This window comes from Lycium barbarum, chromosome 3, assembly GCF_019175385.1.
Source record: "Lycium barbarum isolate Lr01 chromosome 3, ASM1917538v2, whole genome shotgun sequence".
In the NCBI taxonomy this organism is placed as follows: Eukaryota; Viridiplantae; Streptophyta; class Magnoliopsida; order Solanales; family Solanaceae; genus Lycium; species Lycium barbarum.
In genome coordinates, this window is record NC_083339.1 from 120284637 (window position 1) to 120308126 (window position 23490).

Genomic DNA, 23490 nt, shown 5'->3' on the forward strand with positions numbered 1-23490 from the left:
CATTTTTGTAGCGCCATAGGCTACTCCTATCCATGCATTTAGTAAACATTGAAGCTCTGATTGTCTCTATTTAGCAGTAAGTTACTTCTCCACGCAATGAGCTCCATCTTTTATAAGCTCACTTTAAAATAATAGAAAGAAAGATTTTACGCACAAACTAATTAATAACACATTTTGGAAGAATATGTTCTCTGTAACCATTTAATGTTCGCAGTACAATTTCTCGTTACAACAAAGTAATATGTATGTCAAATTGCTACGACTCATAGTTTTAATTTTCTCATAGGGAATCTGTCCATAGATTTTTAAAAAATAAATAAAAAAGGGTAATTTAATAAACATTTGCCCCAAAAGAGACAAGCAATTTGTGGACATTTCCTGGGCCTAATGGAAGCCCACTACAAGCAATATAGGGTCATTTGCACTTTTGGCTGGTTTTGTGGCGGGTCATTAATTTTTATTCCTAGTAACAAATAACGTTTTTGATGGCCATAAATTTATATTTTCGACTATAATATATCACAAATTACGTCCCACGCCCCTAAAGAACTTATGCTCCTCTACGCATTCAATTTAGAAGGACAAAATTAAAGATCAACCCATTTGAATTAAACCCGTGCAATTTCTTCAGCAATATACCTTGAAGAGCCTAACAGAAAGCCCAACTAGTTCTAGGCTAGCCCAATATCTGACACAAGGATATCATCAATCTGGTTTGAGATTTAGAAGTAGGAATTGCTTGAATCATTAACCAAAGAAAACTGAATGCATTTCACGTTTTTTCTTTTAAATTTTTGGGATGGGGAGGCTCAGGATAGGAGAAAGGATGGGAATTTCAATTCTGAAACTTTTATTAACGATTTGATACAGTTATCTGAAAGATATCCCATCATGCCTCACCCACCAGAAACATTATTCACTTGCAATTTTGTTTTGATTTCATGCTCAGCGCCACGAATCACAATTGCTGTTGTATATATTCACATGCACATATAATATCAACTATTATTTCTCTACAAATAAATAAAATTGGAAATAACTATTATGTATAACAGTTTAATTTCTGATTACTTCAGAGAATGAGAGAATGTTATACACCCTATCATGTATTTCTATGTAATCATTTTAGTATGGAATTATAAGTAGCACTAACTTTGAGAAATATATAAACATCACTATTCCATGTTGAATTGGAACAAATCTCTGTTGAAACAAATCAATAAGGCGTTGTCATCGATAATGACCCCCAACCTTCCAAGCTGAAGAAATATGTAACTTGTACATAGTTTAATTAATTAAGCCGAATTATAGAGTTGGCAATTTCTTGTGCAATATATGATTAAAGTCAGAAGGCAATACTTGTCATGTTATCCTTCATTCTCTTTATTTAATCAAATTGACCCGATATACGACCCGATATATATTAATCCTATTAAATAAAGTATTAATTTTGAATATTTTTATGAATTCACAGATGTAAATACTATTATCATCTTTTGTGTTCGAGTTCTTGCTGCCTCGTGTCACAATAGTAGTTATTACTATAAGAGATTTATAGCCTTAGATTATAACTATTGCCTATGTTGTACACCTGCATACACAGAAAGCAGTAAAAATAACTATTCCTCATAAATTATAATTAAAGGGTGCATTGATAATTTAATTTCTGAATTTCGACAATCATTAAAGAAGAAAATTTACTCGAAATTGAAGGTACATGGCTCGACATTCTTGACCCTAGTGTCACCATTAACATTGTACGTAAAACATATAATTTGTCTTTAAGTATGTCTTCTTTTGGAGCCTAAAAATATAAGGGCTTACCGTGTCTTTTTCACCTAAATAAAGATTTGTGTTAAACTAATAATAAGATTAACTGATCTTAAGAGAGGAGAAAATGATAAAATAATCCCTTATGTTTGTGGTAGGTTCAAAATAATCTTTTAAATATATTCATCATGAGAAGTTGTGGTCCTTTAACTTTGCCAAAGTGATCACTTTTGACGTTTATCGAACTATTTAACAAACTCTAGCAGGAATATGAAAAAAAGAATTTAACATGAACTTACGTTTGATTGCATTTTTCGCTGTTTTTGGTATATTTCTGATCTAATGCAACATTTTTGAAGTTTAATTTTTGCTACTCCCTCTGTCCCAATTTATGTAAGACACTTTCCTTTTTAGTCTGTCCTAAAAAGAATGATACATTTCTTTATTTGACATCAATTTAACTTTAAACTTTATCTTTTACGCTTAACGAGATGATCTATAACCACACAAATATCTTTGGCTTATTTTAGACCACAAGATTCAAAGTCTTCTTTATTTCTTAAACTTCGTGCTCAGTCAAACTATATCACATAAATTGGTACGGAGGGAGTATTTTTTTTTATTTGGTGCTTAGCTGTCAAACTTACCCACCAACTTTCTATAGTAAGTAGGATCAGGTAATGGTGAACCTTATTTAGCTCTGAGTTTAACAGATGGATCAAGGGGACAAGAGAAACCACTTAATGACAAACAATCATATTCTTTGAGCAAATCAAGGGTGAATTTTCTCTGTGAGATGATTACACCATCATTCTTGTACAATACCTCCAACCCCAAGAAATGGTGGAGCTGTCCCAAGTCCTTGATCTTGAAAGTATGATGGAGAAAATCCTTCAATGCATCAATCTCTGTGGAATCAGTCCCAGTGATGATCACATCATCAACATAAACTGCAACAAAAACTGTGTTGGGTCCTCTTTATCTGAGAAACAGTGAGCAATCATTCAAGGAGTGACTGCACCCTCTAGAGCACAATGCTTCAGTGAGTTTGGCATACCATTGCTTGCTTGCTTGTTTCAAGCCATATAAGGACTTATTGAGCTTGCAAACATATCCATGAGTGTCTACAGCAAGACCAGGAGGCAAGTCCATGTAAACTTCTTCATTCAAGTCTCCATGTAGAAAAGCATTGTTGACATTTAGTTGTGAGATTCTCCATCCTTTCTTAACTGCTGTAACTATTAGTGCCCTGACAGTTGTCATCTTGACAACAGGTGAAAATGTTTCTGTGTAGTCCACTCCAGCTTGTTGAGTGTAACCTTTCACAACAAGTCTGGCTTTGAATCTCTCCACACTCCCATCTGCCTTGTGCTTCACTTTATACACCCACCCGCATCCAATAAATTGTTTGTTTTTGGGAAAACAGACAATGTCCCATGTATGATTAGCATGCAATACATCAAATTCCTGATTCATGGCAGTTTGCCAAGCAGGTATAACAACAGCTTCTTCATAGGAAGATAGCTTATTGTCATTGTAAACATTCATTACAAAAGATTGACTATTGTGGAGTAAGTTGGTAGATGGAATATGTTGGTGCAAGAAAAATAGGGCAGAAAAGGATTCAGCAGAAGAAAGAGTGGCAGTGCTATCAAGGGCATCAGGCTTCAAATTAGGAAGTGAACAAATGAAGTCTTGAAGGTGTGTAGGTAGTTTGTTTGCCCTGCATGACCTTCTAGGTTGAGATGTATTAGAATCTAATGCAGGTGTAGGAGAAGGTTGGTGGTGATCATGAGTATGGAAGTGTTGTGGTGAATCAGCAAAAGGTATAGAAGTGTCAGGTGACATATCAGCAGTAGTGTGGTTATCATCAGCAGTGGTAGGACCATTATGTTATGTGTGTGTGGCATGTGTGGGATCAAAGACTGTGTAATTTGGAGAAAGATATGTATTGAGAGTGGAGATGGAGGACACATGAGAACTAGAAGTGGAAAAAGGGAAGACAAATTCACAAAAGGACACATCTCTAGAAATGCAGATTTTCGTAGACTCTAGGTTGAGCATTTTGTATCCTTTGATCCCAGGAGGATATCCAATGAAAAGGTGAGGGACAGTCCTAGGTTGGAACTTATCTCTGTGGACTTTGGGTATGGTAGGGTAACACAAACATCCAAAACTCCTTAGGTGAGAATACAAGGGCTTCATATTGTAAAGTATCTCAAAAGGATATTTGTTGTTAAGATAAGTAGTAGGCAGTCTATCGATCAGATATGTTGTTGTTAAGACACACTCACCTCAGTATTTTAAGGGCAGTTTGGACTGAAATAGTAATGCTCTAGCTGTTTCAAGTAGGTATTTATGCTTTCTCTCCACTGCACCATTCTGCTGAGGTGTATAGGGGCAGGACTTTTGGTGGATGATGCCTTTGGATTGAAAGAAAGAGGTGGCTTCTGTGCTGGTGAATTCTAAACCATTGTCAGACCTTATAACTTTGATGTTGGTCTGGAATTGAGTTTCAACTATAGGAATGAATGCCTTGATTACTTGAAGAGCATTACTCTTGCAGCTCAGTAAATAAGTCCAGGTGGATCTGCTATAGTCATCCACAAGGGTAAGGAAATATCTATGGTTGTCATGAGTTAGCATGTGATAGAGACAGCAGAGGTCCACATGTATCACGTCAAACATTTTGTGTGAGGTGCTGGTTCTAGTTGGGAAAGGAAGTTTGTTTTATCTGGCCATGGGGCAAACTGGGCAAAAAAAGGATTGTTTAGGTAAGAATGCAACAGGTACGATTGGTGTTTTCTTCATTTTAATGAAAGGTACATGCCCAAGTCTATTATGCCACAGAACATCCACAGTAGTTGTGATATCATTGTTTCCATATAATGAATTAGATGCAGAAGTTAAAGCAACAGAATATGCCTTCTTATCATCAATTGAGTATTTTACATTAGGAGAAGACTGACACAACTGACTCAAAGAACTACTACAATCATGATCAAATGGGCATCTTACAATGGAAGAGTCATTGAAGGAACTAGACTGGGCTGATGAACTAGAGACATTACAACTATTAGGTAAGGCATAAGAAACAACATCAGAGTCACCAGACTTGAGACAATGTGTACACAGCAGATACAAGCCATGTGTGCACAGCAGATACAAGCCATCTCTGACTTCAACAATCTCCAGAGGCCTCTTCATTGAGGGGCCTGTGGCAGACATGCAGTGGCAGAAAAAATGATCAGAGATCTCAGCTGAGCAGTTAGAGAAGCAATGGAAATGAGATTAAACTTGAAAGATGGCACAAACAATACATTATGTAGAGTAATCTGAGGTGCTAGTACTACACTGCCAATTTCTGTCACTTTAACCTTATATCCATTTGGAAGGGCAACAAGCAAGGGATAGGATAAGGACTGAATGTTGAAAAATGAGGATTTATTGTGTGTCATGTGGTGTGAGGCTCCTGAGTCTAGGATCCATGTATTGTTTAAAGTTTTGGTACATTTGCATGACAATTTACCATGATCAATGGAAGAGGAGCAAGCTGTTATACCTGCAAAGTTTGCTGAACCATTTACAGGATTTTGACCTAAATTCTCTCCTCCACTCCAGACTTGAAATGTTAGAACAAGGCATACGGTTGATCACATTGTTCTTTGGTCAAGCCAACAGTTGCTATCTTCCCTTGAGCAGTTTGATCACCTTCTCCAGTGTTGGAGCTCATATTATCAGCAGAAGCAGCATGTGCATTAGCCATTGGTATTTTTCCCTTATTGTACCTGAAACCTTGTGTCACGACCCGACTAGGGGCCATGACGGGTACCCGGAGCTAACCACCGAGCACCACTCATTCTACTACTTATCATACTCGTTAAGCGTTCATTCATTAATCTAATGCTCAAATCATAGAAAAAATCATTTTTTTCATTCATTTGGAAACATAATTACTTTTATACCCATAAGCCCTTCGGCTATTAAAATAATATACATATATCCACATAATACATATATGCACGTGGAAAATCGTGGGACCATAGCACCCACACATACGCATCTACGAGCCTCTACTAGAGTACTAGACATATGGACGGGACAGGACCTCGTCGTGCCCAAAACATATATACATACAAATAGTAAATCAATGGCACCTTCGGAATAATGGAGTGCTCTCAAAAGTTTTCTTATCGGCTTCTATAAATCTGGGTGGCCTCCCTGTCTACCTGTGGGCATGAACACAGCGTCCAAAGAAAATGGACGTCAGTACGAATATTGTACTAAGTATGTAAGGCATGAATGAAATGAACATAATAGAGAATCATAAGGCATAAGATGAAGACATAACCTGCGTAACTTTTAAGGGAGGATACCTTTCATGCCTATATCATATATCATCACGATACATGTATCATCATAGCGCATTATTTCGTGAAATGGTTCATGAATGTTTGTTGCTAGGAGCAGCAAGATCAAGTTGGTAAGGATTAACGCTTCATTTCTATTTCTATGGTTGATGATCATAGAAGCCCCTTTACCATTCTGTATAAATGGGCCCCTCCACCCTATCTGTACAAATCTTTGTTTATCTATTAGTTTTCAGTTCTTATCTTCGGCGCGGGGTAGAGCAGTTTGGTAGCTCGCAAGGCTCATAACCTTGAGGTCACGGGTTCAAATCCTGTCTCCGCAACATCTTGTTTTGCCAAACTATTTTAGGGTTGACTCTGTTAACTAGTAATTAATTCCCGCCTTTCGCTTTTTGGGGGTGGAAGGAAAAAGAAAACTTAGGGGAGGGATAGAATCACTACACTATCACGGCCAACTATACCAAATTCTTAATTTAATGCTATTTATGAAATGAAATAATAAATAAATAGTAAAAAAATTACTTTATCTTGGATCTTGGGCGGATAGCGGGAATCGAACCCGCATCTTCTCCTTGGCAAAGAGAAATTTTACCATTCGACCATATCCGCATTTTTTTGTTCTTGATACACAATATATATACCCACATATATGATATATAACCGGATCTTATTTGTGCAGTGCCGGGACACATATTCTCTTCGGAACGATTCCAATTATTTTTTGAATTGTATTCTTTTTATTCAAGAAGTTTGACCCCCCTCTAATTTTTTTATTTTTTTTTATTTGATTTGCATTTTCTTTGGGGACTTAGATTCAAATTTAATGTGTCTCACAACCGAGAAAAATTAGGGGGGTCATTTTGGTTTTGGGTTTGCGATGAATAGGTTCAAGAGATGAGAGAATTAAGGATACCCACTAGAAAGACTAATCCAATACGCTACATGTATCATCATAGCGCATACATCGTCGTATCATACATATATATATATCATAACACCGTATCTCATACACATTAAACGTTATCCATATACGGACACATAGTGGCTCGACAATATCACATACATATCTTCCTGGCTTTTCATACATATATCATTTATATAATCATAGTAGTATCGTGCCCGACTATATAGGGTCGGTGTCTTACGTGCCCAGCTATAATAAAGCTTGGTGTTATACGTGCTTGGCCCTACCAAGGCTCAGTGTTGTCCGTGCCTGGCCCTACCAAGACTCAGTGATATCCGTGCCTGGCCCTACCAAGGCTCAGTGTTCTCCGTACCTAACTGCAGAGGTGCGCGCGCGTTACATAAATATATATATATACATATACATTCTACCCGGCCATATAAGCTTGAGGTTTCATAATAGCCATACATAGGCACATATACATAAAAGCCCATAAATATCTTTAGCGTCATCACTATTATCATCGTCATCATTATCGTCATCACCATCAACATCGTCATCATTATCATCACATATATCTCATAAACTTATCATAACCTTTCATAGAACATGCATTAGGATTTAAAGACAATCTATGAAAATCATATCATATTCGTAGCATGAACTTCGTAAAAAAAAAATCGCATGATAGACTTTATAATCTCTAACTTAGGCTCATCATTACTATCATCGTATCTATGGTATATCTCTTACCTTTATCTCATATGGAATCCCCTTTGAACATAGACTCGTAACTTTTCAAAACATTGGTCATAGGACATGCATTAGAGCTTATAGACAATCTATAACAATGTCGGGGTGACATAAGGTCGAGAACCCCCGATTACATTATGGAGCAACCATATTCATCATATCTCACCTTGAAGGGACTAACATTTTAAGGCGAGTGTACACAAGGAAAGCATCAACGAAACCATATTTAGGATCATTAGTCTCATGGACGTCATATGTTACTCTAGGATTATTTATACTTAAATTCAACATCATTATTGCCCTCACACACATCTCATAGACATCATATCTTGCTTTAGAATCTCCAGGCTTAAACTTACCATCATTATCTTCGTATTCATGACATATTCTCATCTTTATCTCATAAGAAGCTTTTTATCACTATTGTCTCATAGTTCCCAGAATGTAAGAAAGTCATGGAGAAATAGGGAAAATAATATCATAGGAATCATATAAGGATCATTAGCTTCGTAGGAATATCGTATCATGAGCTTTAGGACTTCTAAACTTAGATTCATCATCGGTATTGTCATACTCGTAACGCATCTCTTTTCTTTATCTCGTATGAAACTCTTTATACTCGTGGATTCATAATTCACGATATATAGAAAAATCATGGAAAGATAGGAGGATTCATACCATAAGAGTCATGCCTTAGAAAGAAAGGACTAGCCTTACTGTCACGACCCGACTAGGGGCCATGACGGGTACCCGGGGCTAACCACCGAGCACCACTCATTCTATCACTCCTCATACTCAAAATCATAAAAAAATCATTTTTCATTTGGAAATATAATCACTTTGATATACATAAGCCCTCCGGCTATATATATACAATAGCAACATCGTGAGACCATACTACCCACACATGCGTATCTACGAGCCTCTACTGGAGTTCTAGACATAAGGACGGGACAGGACCCCGTCGTGCCCAAAATAAACATATATACACAAAAGAATAATCAAAGACACCTCTGGAACAATGGAGTGCTCTCAAGTCAGCTAACAACTCCTACAAGGCTGGATCACCTCCCTGTCTACCTGTGGGCATGAACACAGCGTCCAAAGAAAACGGACGTTAGTACGAACATTGTACTGAGTATGTAAGACATGAATGAAATGAACATAATGGAAGAATCATAAGCCATAGGAGGAAGATATAACCTGCATGAGTTTTATAGGTGAATATATTTCATACATATATCGTATATTTATATAATCATAGTACATGTATCATCATAGCGCATATATCATCGCATCATCATCATCATCGTTAACCCGCGTCCGGTTAACCATCATATGCCGCCCACTAGTGGTGATCATGCCCGGCCCTCTAGGCACGGTTTAAACATAGCAGCCCGCCTTAGCGGTGACATGCCCGGCCATTTAGGCACGGTGGAATCGTATGCAGCCCGCCTTAGCGGTGACATGCCCGGCCAACTAGGCGCGGTGGAATCGTATCGTCATACAACCAATCATAGACTCATCATTATTACTTATCTCATAGACATATCATGACTTAACATCATTATACATTTATCATTAAAACATACATTAGAACTTGAAGGCAACTATGGCCATGTCGGGTGACATAAGGTCGTGAACCCCCGATTATAGTATGGAGTAATCATCCACATCATATCTCACCTTGAAGGAAATAACATGTTAAGGTGAGTGTATACAAGGAAAAGCATCAATGGAACCATACCTAGAATCATTAGCTTCATGGACATCTTACTTAACTCTAGGATTCTTTATACTTAACTCATCATCATTATTATATTGCCCGTCGTATCTCTATTCTTAACCTCATACATATATAGCTCATTACAGTCATGGACTCATAGCTCATTTATTTAGGAAAATTATGGAAAATTTAGAAGATTCATATCATATGAGTCATGCCTTAGAAAGAAGGGACTAGCCTTACATACCTTTTTCGTTTAACTAATCTATCGCTTGATCGTTCCCCTTCGATGCTTGCGTTTCTACCTTCAAGAGGATTCGCATCAACATTAGTTAATCGACTATAAGAACGTGTCACTATTTCTAGGGAAAATTGGGCAGCATTTCCTTTGTTTCTACTACTTTCTCCATATCATATATCAACTCCCAAACATCCATAACAACATTTACAATATAATAGGCAACAATCATCATTCATCTACATTATCCGCATTTCGTAATTTCACTCCAATTTCTCCATAATCATGGTCATAGTTCATTATTGCATTTTTTTCACATATAATACTTATTCCATGTTCTAATGTCGTTCACAACATACCAATATTCACAATTCACCCCAAACTACTACTCAACAATGACACTATTCCCACATTTATGACCCATTTTCTATATCTTTCTACAATCCAGGTGTTTTTAACTTTCAACACCTTAAAAAACAAGGAATGATCATAAAACTCACCTTAGATAATGGAAGAATAAGCCTTGAGTGGGAATTCTCTTCTTGCACAAAAACCCTAGCTTACTTCCTTTGGGATTTCTTGGCTTAGATGAACTTTGATATGTTTTCTACACTTGATTTTGTGGGTTTGATGTAGTTGATCATAGATTTCTCTTGGTTTCTTGTGGATGGAGAGTGGAGAGAATTCTAGAGGTTTCTTGAAGTGTGGAGAGTGGAAAATGAAATGAATTAAATGAGAGAGAGGTCCTTATATCAACTTAAAATCTGTCCCGACCAGATTCTATGGACCAACATACGGTCCGTATAATTTATATTGGCTGTATGTCTGGCCGTAGATCTGGTCCAGTGAAGGACCTCATTCTGGGCAAGACATACGACTGGACATACGGTCCGTATGTGTTATACGGCCAATATGTTTGGCCGTATAATGCCCAGTTCTCCGAAACTCGTTCTCGTCGACTCGTTTGATCTCCAATCCTTATGGAACCTTCTTGACACTTTTTTAACACCTCAATACCAATCTAAGAGACATTATCACTCTTCTCCAAGACATCATTACGCCATCATTAACTTGTCGCTCATAATTCTTACCCGACACGCAACATATCCCTTGTTTTCCTTGACAACCTTCTTCCCTTGCGTTAAATGTCTTTGAATCTCGATTAGGATCATCAAATGCTATTTCTTACTTATCAAAACATCGTATACTTCGTGCCCTTCGCTGGCCTATTCATTGTATGTTAACGAAAAATTTTCCCAGGTGTATTACTTACATACTTCTTTCGTTTAACGATTCCATCGCTTAATTGTTCTCTTTCAATGCTCACATTTCTACCTTCAAGAGAATTCGCATTCATATTAGCTAATCGATCATATGAACGTGCTTACTAAAGCTAGGGAAAATTGGGCAGCATTTTCTTTGTTTATACAACCTTTCCCATATCGTATATCAACTCCCAAACATTTACAATAACGTTCACAATTTCATAACCAACAATCTTCATTCATCTACACTAACCTCATTTCACAATTCCACTTCAATTCATCCATAATCATGGTCATAGTATACTAGTACGTTTTCTCACATATAATGCTTATCCCATGCCCTTAATATCATTTATAACATAACCATAATCACAATATATCAAGAATCATGACTCATCCCAAGCTACTACTCAAAATCTCATTATTCTCATCTTTATAACCCATGTTCTATCTCCTTTCATAATCTAAGTCTTTCAACCTCTCAATATCTTAAACAACATGGAATAACCATAAAACTTACCTTGGATAGTGTGAGAATGAGATTTTGGTGGAAACACTTCACTTGAGCAAAACCCTAGTTCCATTTCCAAAGAGATTTCTTGTCTTGGATGAACCCTAGTGAGTTTCTTGCACTTGATTCTCTTGGATTTATGATATGAACCTTTGATTTGTCTTGAATTTGTGTTGATGACATTTTTTTGAACCCTCTAGAACTCTTGAGAGAGATGAAGAAGTGGAAAGAATGAGAAAATAAAAGTGGGAACATGTATTTATACTTGCAACTAAATCAGTCCGTCGGGCATTATACGGACCACTTATACGGTCCGTATAAAATTGTATGGTCCGTATAAGTGTCCGTGGCTCACCACCCCGGAAATATTGTTGTTGTTGGGTTATACGGACCCTTATACGGTCCGTATAACATTCCACGGTCCGTGTAAGTGGTCGTGTAACTCACAGCTTTTCCGAAGTTGTCCTCGTCGCTTCGTTTGATCTCCAATCCTTATGGAACCTTCTTGACACTTGTCTAACACTTCAATACCAATCTAAGGGTCGTTATAACTCTTCTCCAAAGCATCACTAAATCATCATTAACTTGTTACTCGTAAATCCTTTCCGATACATCTCGTATGTCTTGCCTCATCTTGGCAAATTTTCTTCTCTTACTTCGAATGTCTTTGAAATCTTATTTAGAATCATCAAAGGTTATTTCTTACTTATCAAAACATCGCATACATCATGCCCTTCGTCAGTCTATTCACTGTACTTGAATGGAAAATTTTCCGAGGTGTAACACCTTGACTGTTATGATAATATTGCTAGTGTTGAGTGCCTTGAGAAGCAAACCTCTGAGAATAGTTATTGGATCCTTGAGGATAATCATGAAGCTTGAAACACTTATCCTTAGTATGTCCCACACGCTTGCAATGGTCACAAAATGGTCTAGACCTGCTTGAAGAAGCAATGTTGTTACCAACAGAGTAATTAGTCCTATAGCTCCCTTGAGTTCCTGAGGAACCTGCACTAAAATTTGCATTTAGACTCCCTTGTGTACCAGAATTAAGTGCAGCAGAATTCACAACAAGTTGGTTAGAAGGTCTTATTTCCCTTTGTTTTTCATCCTGCACTAGTATGGAAAAGGCTTGAGCTATTGTAGGCAATGGATTCATCATGAGGATACTTCCCCTTGTCATTGTGTAGACTTCATTCAAGCCCATGAGAAACTGAATTAACCTTTTGTCCTGTTCTGCTTTCTGCAGATTTTCCTTTGCTCCACAAGTGCATTTACAGTTGCACTATGTCTTAGTGTGCAAAGTTGTTAGTTCTTCCCACAATTTTTTCATTTTACTTTAGTAACCGGTGATATCAAGTATTCCTTGTGACAAATCATTAATCTCTTTTTGAATTTGATAGAGTTTAACACCATTAGTCTGATCATACCGATCCTCCAATTCTCTCCACAATTCAGTAGCATCATTAGCATACTCAACACTATCGGCAATTTCCTTTGTCAAAGAGTTCAAAATCCACGAAGTGACTATATCATCACATCGTTCCCATTGTCTATACTTAGGAGAGTCTACATCTGGTTTCACACATTCACCATTAATGAAACCTAGTTTATTTTTAACTGAGAGAGCACGTAGAACACTACGTCTCCAAGATCGACAACCTACTCCACTAAAAGGAACATGTATGAGCATCACACCAGGATTATCCGAAGGATGCATGTAAAAGGGACTAGTAGAGTCAACAGCAGACGTATTTTGATCATTCTCATTTGGAATTACTTTGCGTTCTTCGTCAATCATCATATTAGTGCAAAATTAATGGAATTGATGTATTGATTGAAAGATTAATGAGAAGAGACAATGAATTTGAGCTTAACAGAAGTCATTTGAGGTCATTTAGGGCGAAAACTAATCGAAAATATTCGAAATCGAAAATTTTGAAAAATCAGTGAAGAACTCAAAACTCATAGATCAATCCATGAGATTGAAATCCGAGCAATTTCCAATGCTCTGATACCATAATGAGATCAGTAATGGAACACAACAAGACAATGTAGGCGAAAGCTTCGACACAACTCATTAATGGAGGAAGGGAAGCCATTGAAGTGAAAGGAAAGAAAAAAGAGAGAAGGAAACTGTATTTGGGAAATCAGAAGAATGATTCCATTTCTATGTGAGAAGTAATATATACACGTGAGTGCATCACTAACAGCAATGCCAACTAATTGATAGTTAAGTGCTAGCTAAGTACAAACTAACTAATGATCATTAACTAACTAACTAACTGGAGGAAGTACAACTAACTTGAAGTACAACTGAGCTAAGATAGTATAATAAATGAAATCACAATGCGGTACAATACAGAATTATATTTATGGAGTCAATAAGATCAATGCGTATGTTTTTAGTACTAAACATACACATTTCATGAAATTTATTTTTTGTTAAAGTCTCTGAAAAGTACATTTTACGCGCTTTTTCTTTTTCTTTCAGTTTATGACACAGTTCTAGTAAGGAGAAAACAAATTTGATGATGGCCTTCGGAGATATTCAGCCTATCTGGACCACTATACCTCACTGCTATTGATTGGTAAACTCATTTCCAAGTGAAGAGCAGCTCATTTGTCTTTCAATCTTCATTTGTGGGCATTGATAAGTTGTTTAAGAACTAGTAGCTTGGAGATGGTTAGAGATGTTAGTCTGAGATTCTTTAGGGAAAAAAAAAACTACAATTAATTCCTTTGCATTTAGAGAGATCTATGAACTCTTTCTTTGTAACTTCTAAAGGGTGGATTTGACTTGTGTGTCGCTTTAGACGTGGCCTAAATATCGAACAAAATGTCATAGTATCTGTAAGAGAATGTTTTCCTTGATTATTCTATTCCCTTGAATGGGTTGATATACATGATTTACAACCTAATTGTAGGCTAAAAATTAGGAACTAATTTGACTAAATAATTCTAACATATGCTATCCTAAATTAGAAGATTACAAAATATATTTGACTAAATAATTACATAATCTAACACACCCCGCGCAGTCGAAGCGGGAGGTTTACGAACGGTTAGACTGTCCCGAAAATCATCAAATAGTACGCGTGGAAGACCTTTGGTGAAGATGTCAGCAATCTGATAACGGGACGGAACATGTATGACACGAACTTCGCCTAGTCTAACCTTTTCACGAACAAAGTGAATGTCCATTTCAATATGCTTAGTACGTTGATGTTGTATCGGATTTCCAGACAAGTAAATGGCACTCACATTATCACAATAGACCAAAGTTGATTTACGAATAGGACAATTGAGTTCAAGCAACAGATTATGAATCCAACAAGACTTAGAGACAACATTAGCAACCCCTCGGTATTCTGCTTCAGCACTTGACTTAGATAGAGTAGGTTGGCGCTTGGAAGACCAAGAAATCAAGTTATCCCCAAGATAGACACAATAACCCGATGTGGAGCGTCGAGTGTCTGGACATCCTCCCCAATCAGCATCTGTATATGATAGTAGTGACTGGAGAGAGGACTTGTATAAATGTGTGCCAAAGTCAATCGTACCTTGAATGTAACGCAAAATGCGTTTTAATGCTTCCATATGCTGGAATTTGGGGTCATGCATAAACAAGCAAACCTGTTGGACGACGTATGATATGTCAGGCCGAGTGAATGTCAAGTATTGCAAAGCACCTGCCAGACGACGATACTTCGTAGGATCCTCATACGGGGCACTTGAAGAAGCGCTGAGTTTGCCTTTTATGTCAACAGGAGTGGGACAAGGCTTACACTGTGACATGCCTGCCCTGTCAAGAATATCCTCTGCATAAGAACTCTGAGACATAAAGAGACTAATTTTATCTCGGGAGACAGCAATTCCCAAAAAATAGCTCAACGGACCGAAGTCTTTCATTGCAAATTCCGTAGCTAACTTGGACATAATACCGAGTCTGAGAGAGTCTGAAGATGCAGTTAGAATAATATCATCCACATATAACAAAATGTAAGCAATATCTTTTCCACGACAATAAGTGAAGAGAGAGTTGTCAGATGTACTATGCGATAAACCAATGGTTGCCACATATTCAGCAAAACGCTGATACCAAGCCCGTGGTGCCTGTTTCAAACCATAAAGAGACTTACGCAAGAGACAGACATGATCAGGACGAGCTGGATCCCGGAATCCCAGAGGCTGATACATATAGACGGTCTCATTCAAATTGTCATGTAAGAAAGCATTCTTTACATCAAGCTGGTGAATGGGCCAAGAGTGAGATAAAGCAATAGTAAGAACCACACGGATAGTTGCCGGCTTGACCACCGGACTGAAAGTCTCGTCACAATCAACACCTTCCCGTTGAGACCTGCCATCACCTACAAGACGGGCTTTATGCCTCTCAAAAGAACCATCAGATTTCTTTTTATGCCAAAAAATCCATAAAGACCGAATAATATTAGCATTTGGAGAACGAGGGACCAACTCCCAAGTCTTACTATCAATAAGAGCATTATATTCATCTTGCATAGCATTTTTCCAATTCGGGTCATTAAGTGCACCAACTGGATTTTGAGGAATGGGTGAGATGGAATTGTTGGTGACACTTAAGGCTCGATTATGGTATTTCAAGTTCGGCTTAAAAATCCCATGTTGACTACGTGTAGTCATGTGATGGACGGGTGGGAGGCTGGCAGGGAGAGTGCTGCTGCCGTGGTGGGGCAGCGTGAGAGAGGGAGGGGTCGGCAGCAGGGGGACTGCCGTGGGGGCCGTGGCAGTAGGCTGAAGGGGCTGGCGGGCAGCTGGGGCAGTGGAGGTGGACTGCTGGGCAGTCGACGATGACGGAGAGGAGGTGGGGGGGGGGGGGTCGGGTGGTGGGTTGCACGAGAGGGAGGGGGCTGCATTGGCGGAGCAGTGGCCCGATCATGCAACAATTGGATTCTCAATGGGGAATTATCATCATCCAAAAATTCATATGAGGTAGGAGATGGAGTATTTATTTTTGAAAATGGAAAGGAATTTTCATCAAACCACACATGCCGGGCTATGATTATATTTCGGCTTGCTAAGTCATAGCATTTGTACCCCCGATGATTGGAAGGATATCCTAGGAAGACACACAGAGTGGACCTAGACTGCAACTTATGAATTTGTGTGGAGGGAAAGAGAGGAAAACATAGACAGCCAAAGACTCGGAGATGAGAGTAGGATGGATTCTTTTGATAAAGAATATGAGTGGGTGTCTTATATGCTAAGAGTTTTGAAGGGAGAATATTGTGGAGGTTCGTTGCCATGGCCAAGGCGTGATGCCAATAGGAGGGGGGCATAGATGCATGGGCAAGGAGTGTACGAATAATATTATTGATGGATTTAATTTTCCGTTCCGCCTTACCATTTTGGGGGGAAGTGTGGGGACAAGAAAAGCGGAAAAGCATCCCGTTTTGTTCACTAAACTTATGAAAAGGACCATTGTCAAATTCACACCCTTTGTCACATTGAAAGGTTTTGATTTCTTTTTCAAACTGAGTGCGAATGAAAGTCCCGAAAGACAAGAAGCAATTATAAACTTGGGACTTTGTTTTGATGGGAAAAGTTCAAAGAAATAAAACATAATATCTGTGACATGAAGAGCTAAGAATAGGTGAAGTCCATAAATCATTGTGAACAATGTCAAAGGGCATAGTAGTAATTGAAAGAGAGTCATAAAAAGGCAATTTAATTAATTTCCCCAGAGGGCAAGAATGACAAACATTGTTTCGAGCCTTATTACATTGAATCAAATTACTACTATGTAAAGAACTAAGAATAACATCCCCTGGATGACCTAAACGGGAGTGCCATATATGAGGAGAGATGACACTAAAAGCAGATGGTGCGGAAGACGAGATGACTCGAAATTTTTTGAAGAATGGATAAAGATCACCCGAACTCTCACATCTCATGAGTTTGCTCCCCGTCCATAAATCCTTCACATAAAAACCAAAAGGATCAAATTCAACAGAAACCATATTATCGATAGTAAATTTACGAACGAAAATAAGGTTTTTGATGAGTTTAGGTGCATGTAGGACATTTTTCAGTTTTAAAGAGGGATTCTGTTGAAGGGATGTATGACCATAACCACGAATTGGAATCATGTTACCATTACCAACAACAATGCCATTATTTTTGCTCAATTGATAATAATAAGACGAGAGAGTACCTTGGGAGTTGGTCATATGAGATGTGGCTCCGGTGTCCATGTACCAATTCTTGTCATCAGGCGGATTCAACGACATTGTGTGCATATCTTGATCAATATCTGTGGGCGCATACCCACCATGTGATGACAAGGCTGACGAGTAGAACGACTGTGGAGGACGAGGACCAAGAACTCCCTGCTGCGAAGGAGCTGGACGCGACTGCTGCCAGCCGCGGGGCTGCTGCCACCCAGCCGTGGGGTATGGGCACGGTGGAGTGGGCCACGGTTGTTTCCCCCACGCTGCCCATGGTGGAAAATACCACGACGGGGCAGCGGGTCCCTGCTGCTGTGCCGTGACGGGCTGGTATGCCTGTGCATTGGTGCGGCTGCCCCCGCCGCTGCTTTGTCCATTGCCGCTGCCACCGCGATTGTTGCGGTTGCCGCCGCTGCGACCGCGGTTATTTTTCTTTCCACGATTGTTGAAATTATTTGCAGAGTTAGTGGGCTATCCATTTCCTGAGAAATTCTGAGGAGTAACATTGTGGGAAACAAGAGCAGCATTCGAGTAGGAGTCGTGAATGGCATCCTCGGCATGGCTATCCTCCTCAAGCTCAATCATCGACCGGACAACGTCAAAAGATGGGAGAGGAGTACGGTGCTGCACCGTCGTGCGAAAAGTTTTATATTCCTCCGACAATCCTCGCAGAAGACGAAGCACAAGTCGTTCGTCGAAAACTTTGTGACCGACGTTGGTGAGATTGTCTGCAAGAACTTTCAGCCTGGTACAATATGCTTTCACATTCGGAAAATCCACCAATTTTGTGTTGGTGAATTTTGCATCAAGAGCAAGAGCCCTAGCCGATTTGTTGTCCTGAAAGAGATGAACAAGACGGTCCCAAGATTCGGCTACAGTGTCCTCTTGATGAATGATCGTATTGAGAAGATCATTCGATAGCGTACCATATATCCATTGCCGAACAATGTCATCCAGCCGTTCCCATAGGACCTTAGCAGCAAGTTTTTTGGCTGTAGTTGCCGGTGGTGGCACGGTGGGGGACGCAGGAGGTAGGATGTGGTCAATGACTAAGTTTGATACCATGTAAGAGAATGTTTTCCTTGATTATTCTGTTCCCTTGAATGGGTTGATATACATGATTTACAACCTAATTGTAGGCTACAAATTAGGAACTAATTTGACTAAATAATTCTAACATATGCTATCCTAAAATAGAAGATTACAAAATATATTTGACTAAATAATTACATAATCTAACAGTATCCCATGTGTTGGATGAGAGATTGAGTTGTTTTTCCTTATATAATCTTAGAAAATTGTCACCTCATGCAGGGGTGGAGCTAGGTTAGGCCTAGGGGCTCATCCAAACCCCCTTCGAAAAAAAATTACACTATATATATGTGGTTAAAATTATTATATATATATATATATATATATATATATATATAGTAGATGTTGAACCCCCTTTGCTTCTTTGTGTGTTTACTTTTTTTTTTTTGGAACCCCCTTAGTAGAAATTCTGCCTCCCCCGGCCGCTGACCTCGTGAACCAAGTTTTGAATTACATTAGCTCAATCCATTTCATTAGAATGGTTTTCGGCCACTATGTTATGCTATTTAGGCTCTACTTGTCAAGGTTTGGGCATGCAATTGAAGCTATAGTATTCTCTATTAGTTGAGTGGACTATTGTCTTTTTACTTGATTTTGAGTAATACTCGCATCGCCACATGAGTTAGCTTTTAGAGTTGAGATAGATCCAAGGTCTATTTTCTTAGCACAATTATTTAATTGTCTAGTCAAGTATATAACAAGTTATTTAGATTTACATAATTGACTTCGAACTATTGAATCAAGTTTTCATGTTCCATAGGAGAAATACAGATCATAGGAGGTGTGTAGCATCGAGCTTAGTATAGAGTGTGTACATTCTTGAACATGACCGTTAGCAAAATCGCCAATTTCCTAATGCTCTTGCTCCACCCTGGTGGGAATTCTTTCATTTTCGTTTCATCCAAGTCTTGGTGGACACTGAAGACCAATCTTACTTCCGCGCCATTTATGAATACAAATATCCAAACTCCCATTTCCACTACAAAACAATGGACAACATTCAAAATCAGAATCAGAATCGACCAAAGTATGTGATTGCGTTTCGAGGCACAATCGCCAAAAAAGGTAACAGATCACTGGACTTCAAATTGGATCTCGAACTCATTTGCAACAATCTTTACAATAGCTCCCGTTTCCACATTGGCTCGCAAGTTGTACAAAACATCGTTCAGAATCACGGGGTCTCAGATATTTGGCTAGCAGGGCATTCCTTGGGTTCTTCAATTGCACTACTAATTGGAAGGGATATATATGGTTAAAATGAGAATTCATCTCGAAACATATCTTTTCAACCCACCATTCACATCCCTTCCAATAGAGAAATTCATGAAAAACGAGAAACTGAAGCATGGAATCCGCTTTGCTCATAGTATGCTCATTGCGGGACTGTCTATTGATGTCAATAATAACAGGCCAAAGTCTCAACAAAGTCATGACCCGTTTACGTTGTTATATGCGTGGGTTCCTTACTTATTTTTAAATCCATCAGATCCTATTTGCGCGGAATACGTTGGATATTTCGAGCATAGGGAAAGATGGTTGCGATAGGGGCAGGGGAAACAGGACGAATTGCGACACAGAATTCAATAAGAAGTATAATTGCGAATGCAAGAGGAAAAGATCAATCGGAACCATCGCATTTACTTCCTTCTGCGTTTTTTACTATTAATTTGAGCCATTCTCCAGATTTGAAGAGAGCTCATGGAATCCTCCAATGGTGGAAACCAGATTTACAATGCAACTATAAACTCTACCAGTTTCTGTAGGAAACTCTACCAATTTCGGTAGGACTTTTGGTATGTGATTGAAATTAATAATCTTTGAATTTAGAAAGATGTCCTGCACGAAATGTACAGTAGCTCTGACAAATGGACTATTTAATTAAATTACGTTGGAGGGAAGGCCTCATATCCATATTTACTACTTATTTTGTATAGGGTTAGCGATCAAGATTTTTTGTCGTAACTCATGTGATGAAACTGAATTTTATTGCAGTTAGATTTCTTTTCTAATTCCATCTTGATCATATAATTATCTCTTTAACTTAAATGAAACGTTGAAGTCAACTACCAGAATGAGCTAAGTCAAAGAGGCACGGCTATACCAATTCAAGCACAGCAAAAGTATTCTTATTTCTACCTTTTTTTTTTTTTTTTTTTTTTTTTTTTTGCGAAAGTGGATTTTTTTCTCATTTTTATGCTTGGAAATTCAGTTTTGTGATTGGGTTTTTCATTTTTTTCCAAGCAGTTTAAGTTTTCCGATCAACCAGTCCCTTATTTTAGGGACATTTGAATTAGGTAGGCCCAAGTCGAGATACAACGTCTATCACATCAAATCGGTGTTATCCCGATAGGGAGAGCGGAACGAGAAGAGAGCTTGACAATAATATCACTGCTGTTAAAAAAGCTTTTCTTGAGCCTGACAATAATATTAGTGAATAGAATGTATAAATTTCCTTGAAGAACTGTTACTACTTGAAAATAACTAGAAGAACTTGAGGCAAAATTTTAAGGCCTGAGTAGGAAGGAGAATCCAGCCACTTTACCAATAAAATATTACTAGTAAAATTTCAGTCCTTAGTGTTTTGTTATAAAAATTTTGATAGTGGGGCGGATCACTAAATGGTAAAAATGGGTGAGTTTATATTAAATAAGGATTTAACTTATAAAAATATGTTACGTCAGCAAAAGTTGACTAAAATGAATTGAATGACTTTTGTGTTACAAAAATAAAAGTTGAGTGACTTTCCAGTTACAAAACAAAATTAAGTGACTTTTGTGTTACAATGACGATAGTTGAGTGACCTTATGAAAAATCAACTTAGCTTTTCTTCGAAATTTTCAAGAAGGTGAAAAATGACCCTCAAAATTAAGATTATAGCACTCTTTATAAGTGACAAAATTAGTATAGTTTACTTCTTTTATCTTACTGGAGTCTATTTACCATATTTTAACCCTCAAAAGAGTGATTTAAATATTATTGGAATTTACTGTACTTTACGCGACAATTGGCACCACCTCTGAGTTATCGTTACTAATGTCCCCACGAGGGCCCGGCTAAGTAATGTTGCTTTTACCCAGTCCAGGAAGTTTTAGAAAAATAATCTTTGCGGTACACAATTAAAAAAAATATGTTTATTCAATTGTTTACGAGTTTTGTAGGATAGTCAAAATTTCGTACTATTAAATTGGTTATGTTTTTGTCGAATGGGCAAATTTAACCCGTATTATTAAATTATTCACAAGTTTAACTCCACGGCCACAATTTGATACTTTGTTCATTCAACTTATTTTATTAAAATTTTAGATTATTCACAAATTCTGCCAAAGGGAAGATCCTGCCATTTTTGTAGCGCTGTAGGCTACTCCAGAGGCGGCACCAATGACCAATAGAAAGACTACTTACCAGTTCACGAAAAGATAATTTTGAGATCAACTGGTGTTTAGGGAAGCTCGGTGCACAAAGCATCCCGTGTTAGCAGGGTGGGGGAATGGCCCCACCCACCCTAAAGGGTGTGATGTAGACAGCCTACCCTAATGCAAGCATTAGTAGCTGTTTCCCGGCTCGAACCTGTGACCTATAAATAAAGAGGTGTTTAGTTCAACGAAATTGAAAATACTCTAATATTACCTTATGAATTGTGATATGAAAATACTGACAAAATATAGGCTCATTTTCATCAATGTATAGTTAAAGAGAGGATAAATGACCAATAAGTTTCTCCTAAATCTATTTGAAAAATAAAAAAAAAGCTAATTTTTAATGACCTTAATTGAACTTTTTATATAATTATGAATACTTGACACTATGTTAATTAAAAAAATCCTAAATTCAAAAATGCGATAAGATTTTAGGGCTTAGTAATAAAATAATTATTATTAAGTCAAACTTAATAAAGTTATGTCTTCCTCAATCCCCAGTAATAATACTATTACATAGTTATATAATAAATAATTTATTGTTGTAATACATTATAAAAATCCATATCAATCATTAAAAATAAAAATGGGAAAGAATTTTACTGTTAGAGAAGTCCGATTATTGGCTAGAATTCGATCGTAGAAAAATTATAGACAATGGGTTTTGAATGTAAAATGAATTCCTGATTTGTGAGATTGAAAGAATGGAAGAGAGAAGAAGGGTTTAGAATGGGGAAATGATTTCTAATTCTCTTATGTTAACGTGGGGAGAAAATTTGCTTTTAGGGCTTTTTGTCGAGAGGATTTAATCAGAAGAGGTGTGGGGACATAAGATTTTAAAGAAAAGTATTGGGCTTATTGTAATTGTAAAGAGGACGTCAAGCTCCACAAAAATATGAGGCAACACATGTTCGATCTCAGATCGTGCTCAAGCGTAAGGGTACAGTGATCAATTGTACCAATCTGGTAGATATATCTTGGGGAACCTTTTAAATATATATACTCTTTTCAACGTATATATACATATATATACAAAGCTTTTCCCGAGGTTTACGGTGGCACGTGACCCCCTTCTAATAGGATAGGTCCGCCTCTAGGCTACTCCTGTCCATGTATTTCGTAAACACTAAAGCTCTTGAGACAAGGGGACATAGTGTTAGCCATGGAATACCTACATAGAACTCTACAGCAACTAAGGAAGAATCCACAATTCCACTATCATCCTAGGTGTGC

At 37.9% G+C, this 23490-nt stretch overlaps 1 protein-coding gene and 2 non-coding genes across 3 annotated transcripts; 1 reads left to right on the top strand and 2 right to left on the bottom strand.

Annotated features, from left to right (window-relative positions):
• The first annotated feature begins 6389 nt into the window (after nt 1–6389).
• On the top strand, nt 6390–6463 carry TRNAM-CAU (transfer RNA methionine (anticodon CAU)). Its single transcript has one exon. It is a non-coding gene; the product is annotated as a tRNA-Met (tRNA).
• A 215-nt stretch (nt 6464–6678) lies between these two features.
• Nucleotides 6679–6749, bottom strand: TRNAG-GCC (transfer RNA glycine (anticodon GCC)). The gene has a single exon. It is a non-coding gene; the product is annotated as a tRNA-Gly (tRNA).
• Nucleotides 6750–18217: 11468 nt separating this feature from the next.
• LOC132631200 (uncharacterized) lies at nt 18218–18811 on the bottom strand. The gene has a single exon (XM_060346793.1). The coding sequence runs from the start codon at nt 18809–18811 to the stop codon at nt 18218–18220; it is 594 nt and encodes a 197-aa protein (XP_060202776.1).
• Between the last annotated feature and the right edge of the window lie 4679 nt (nt 18812–23490).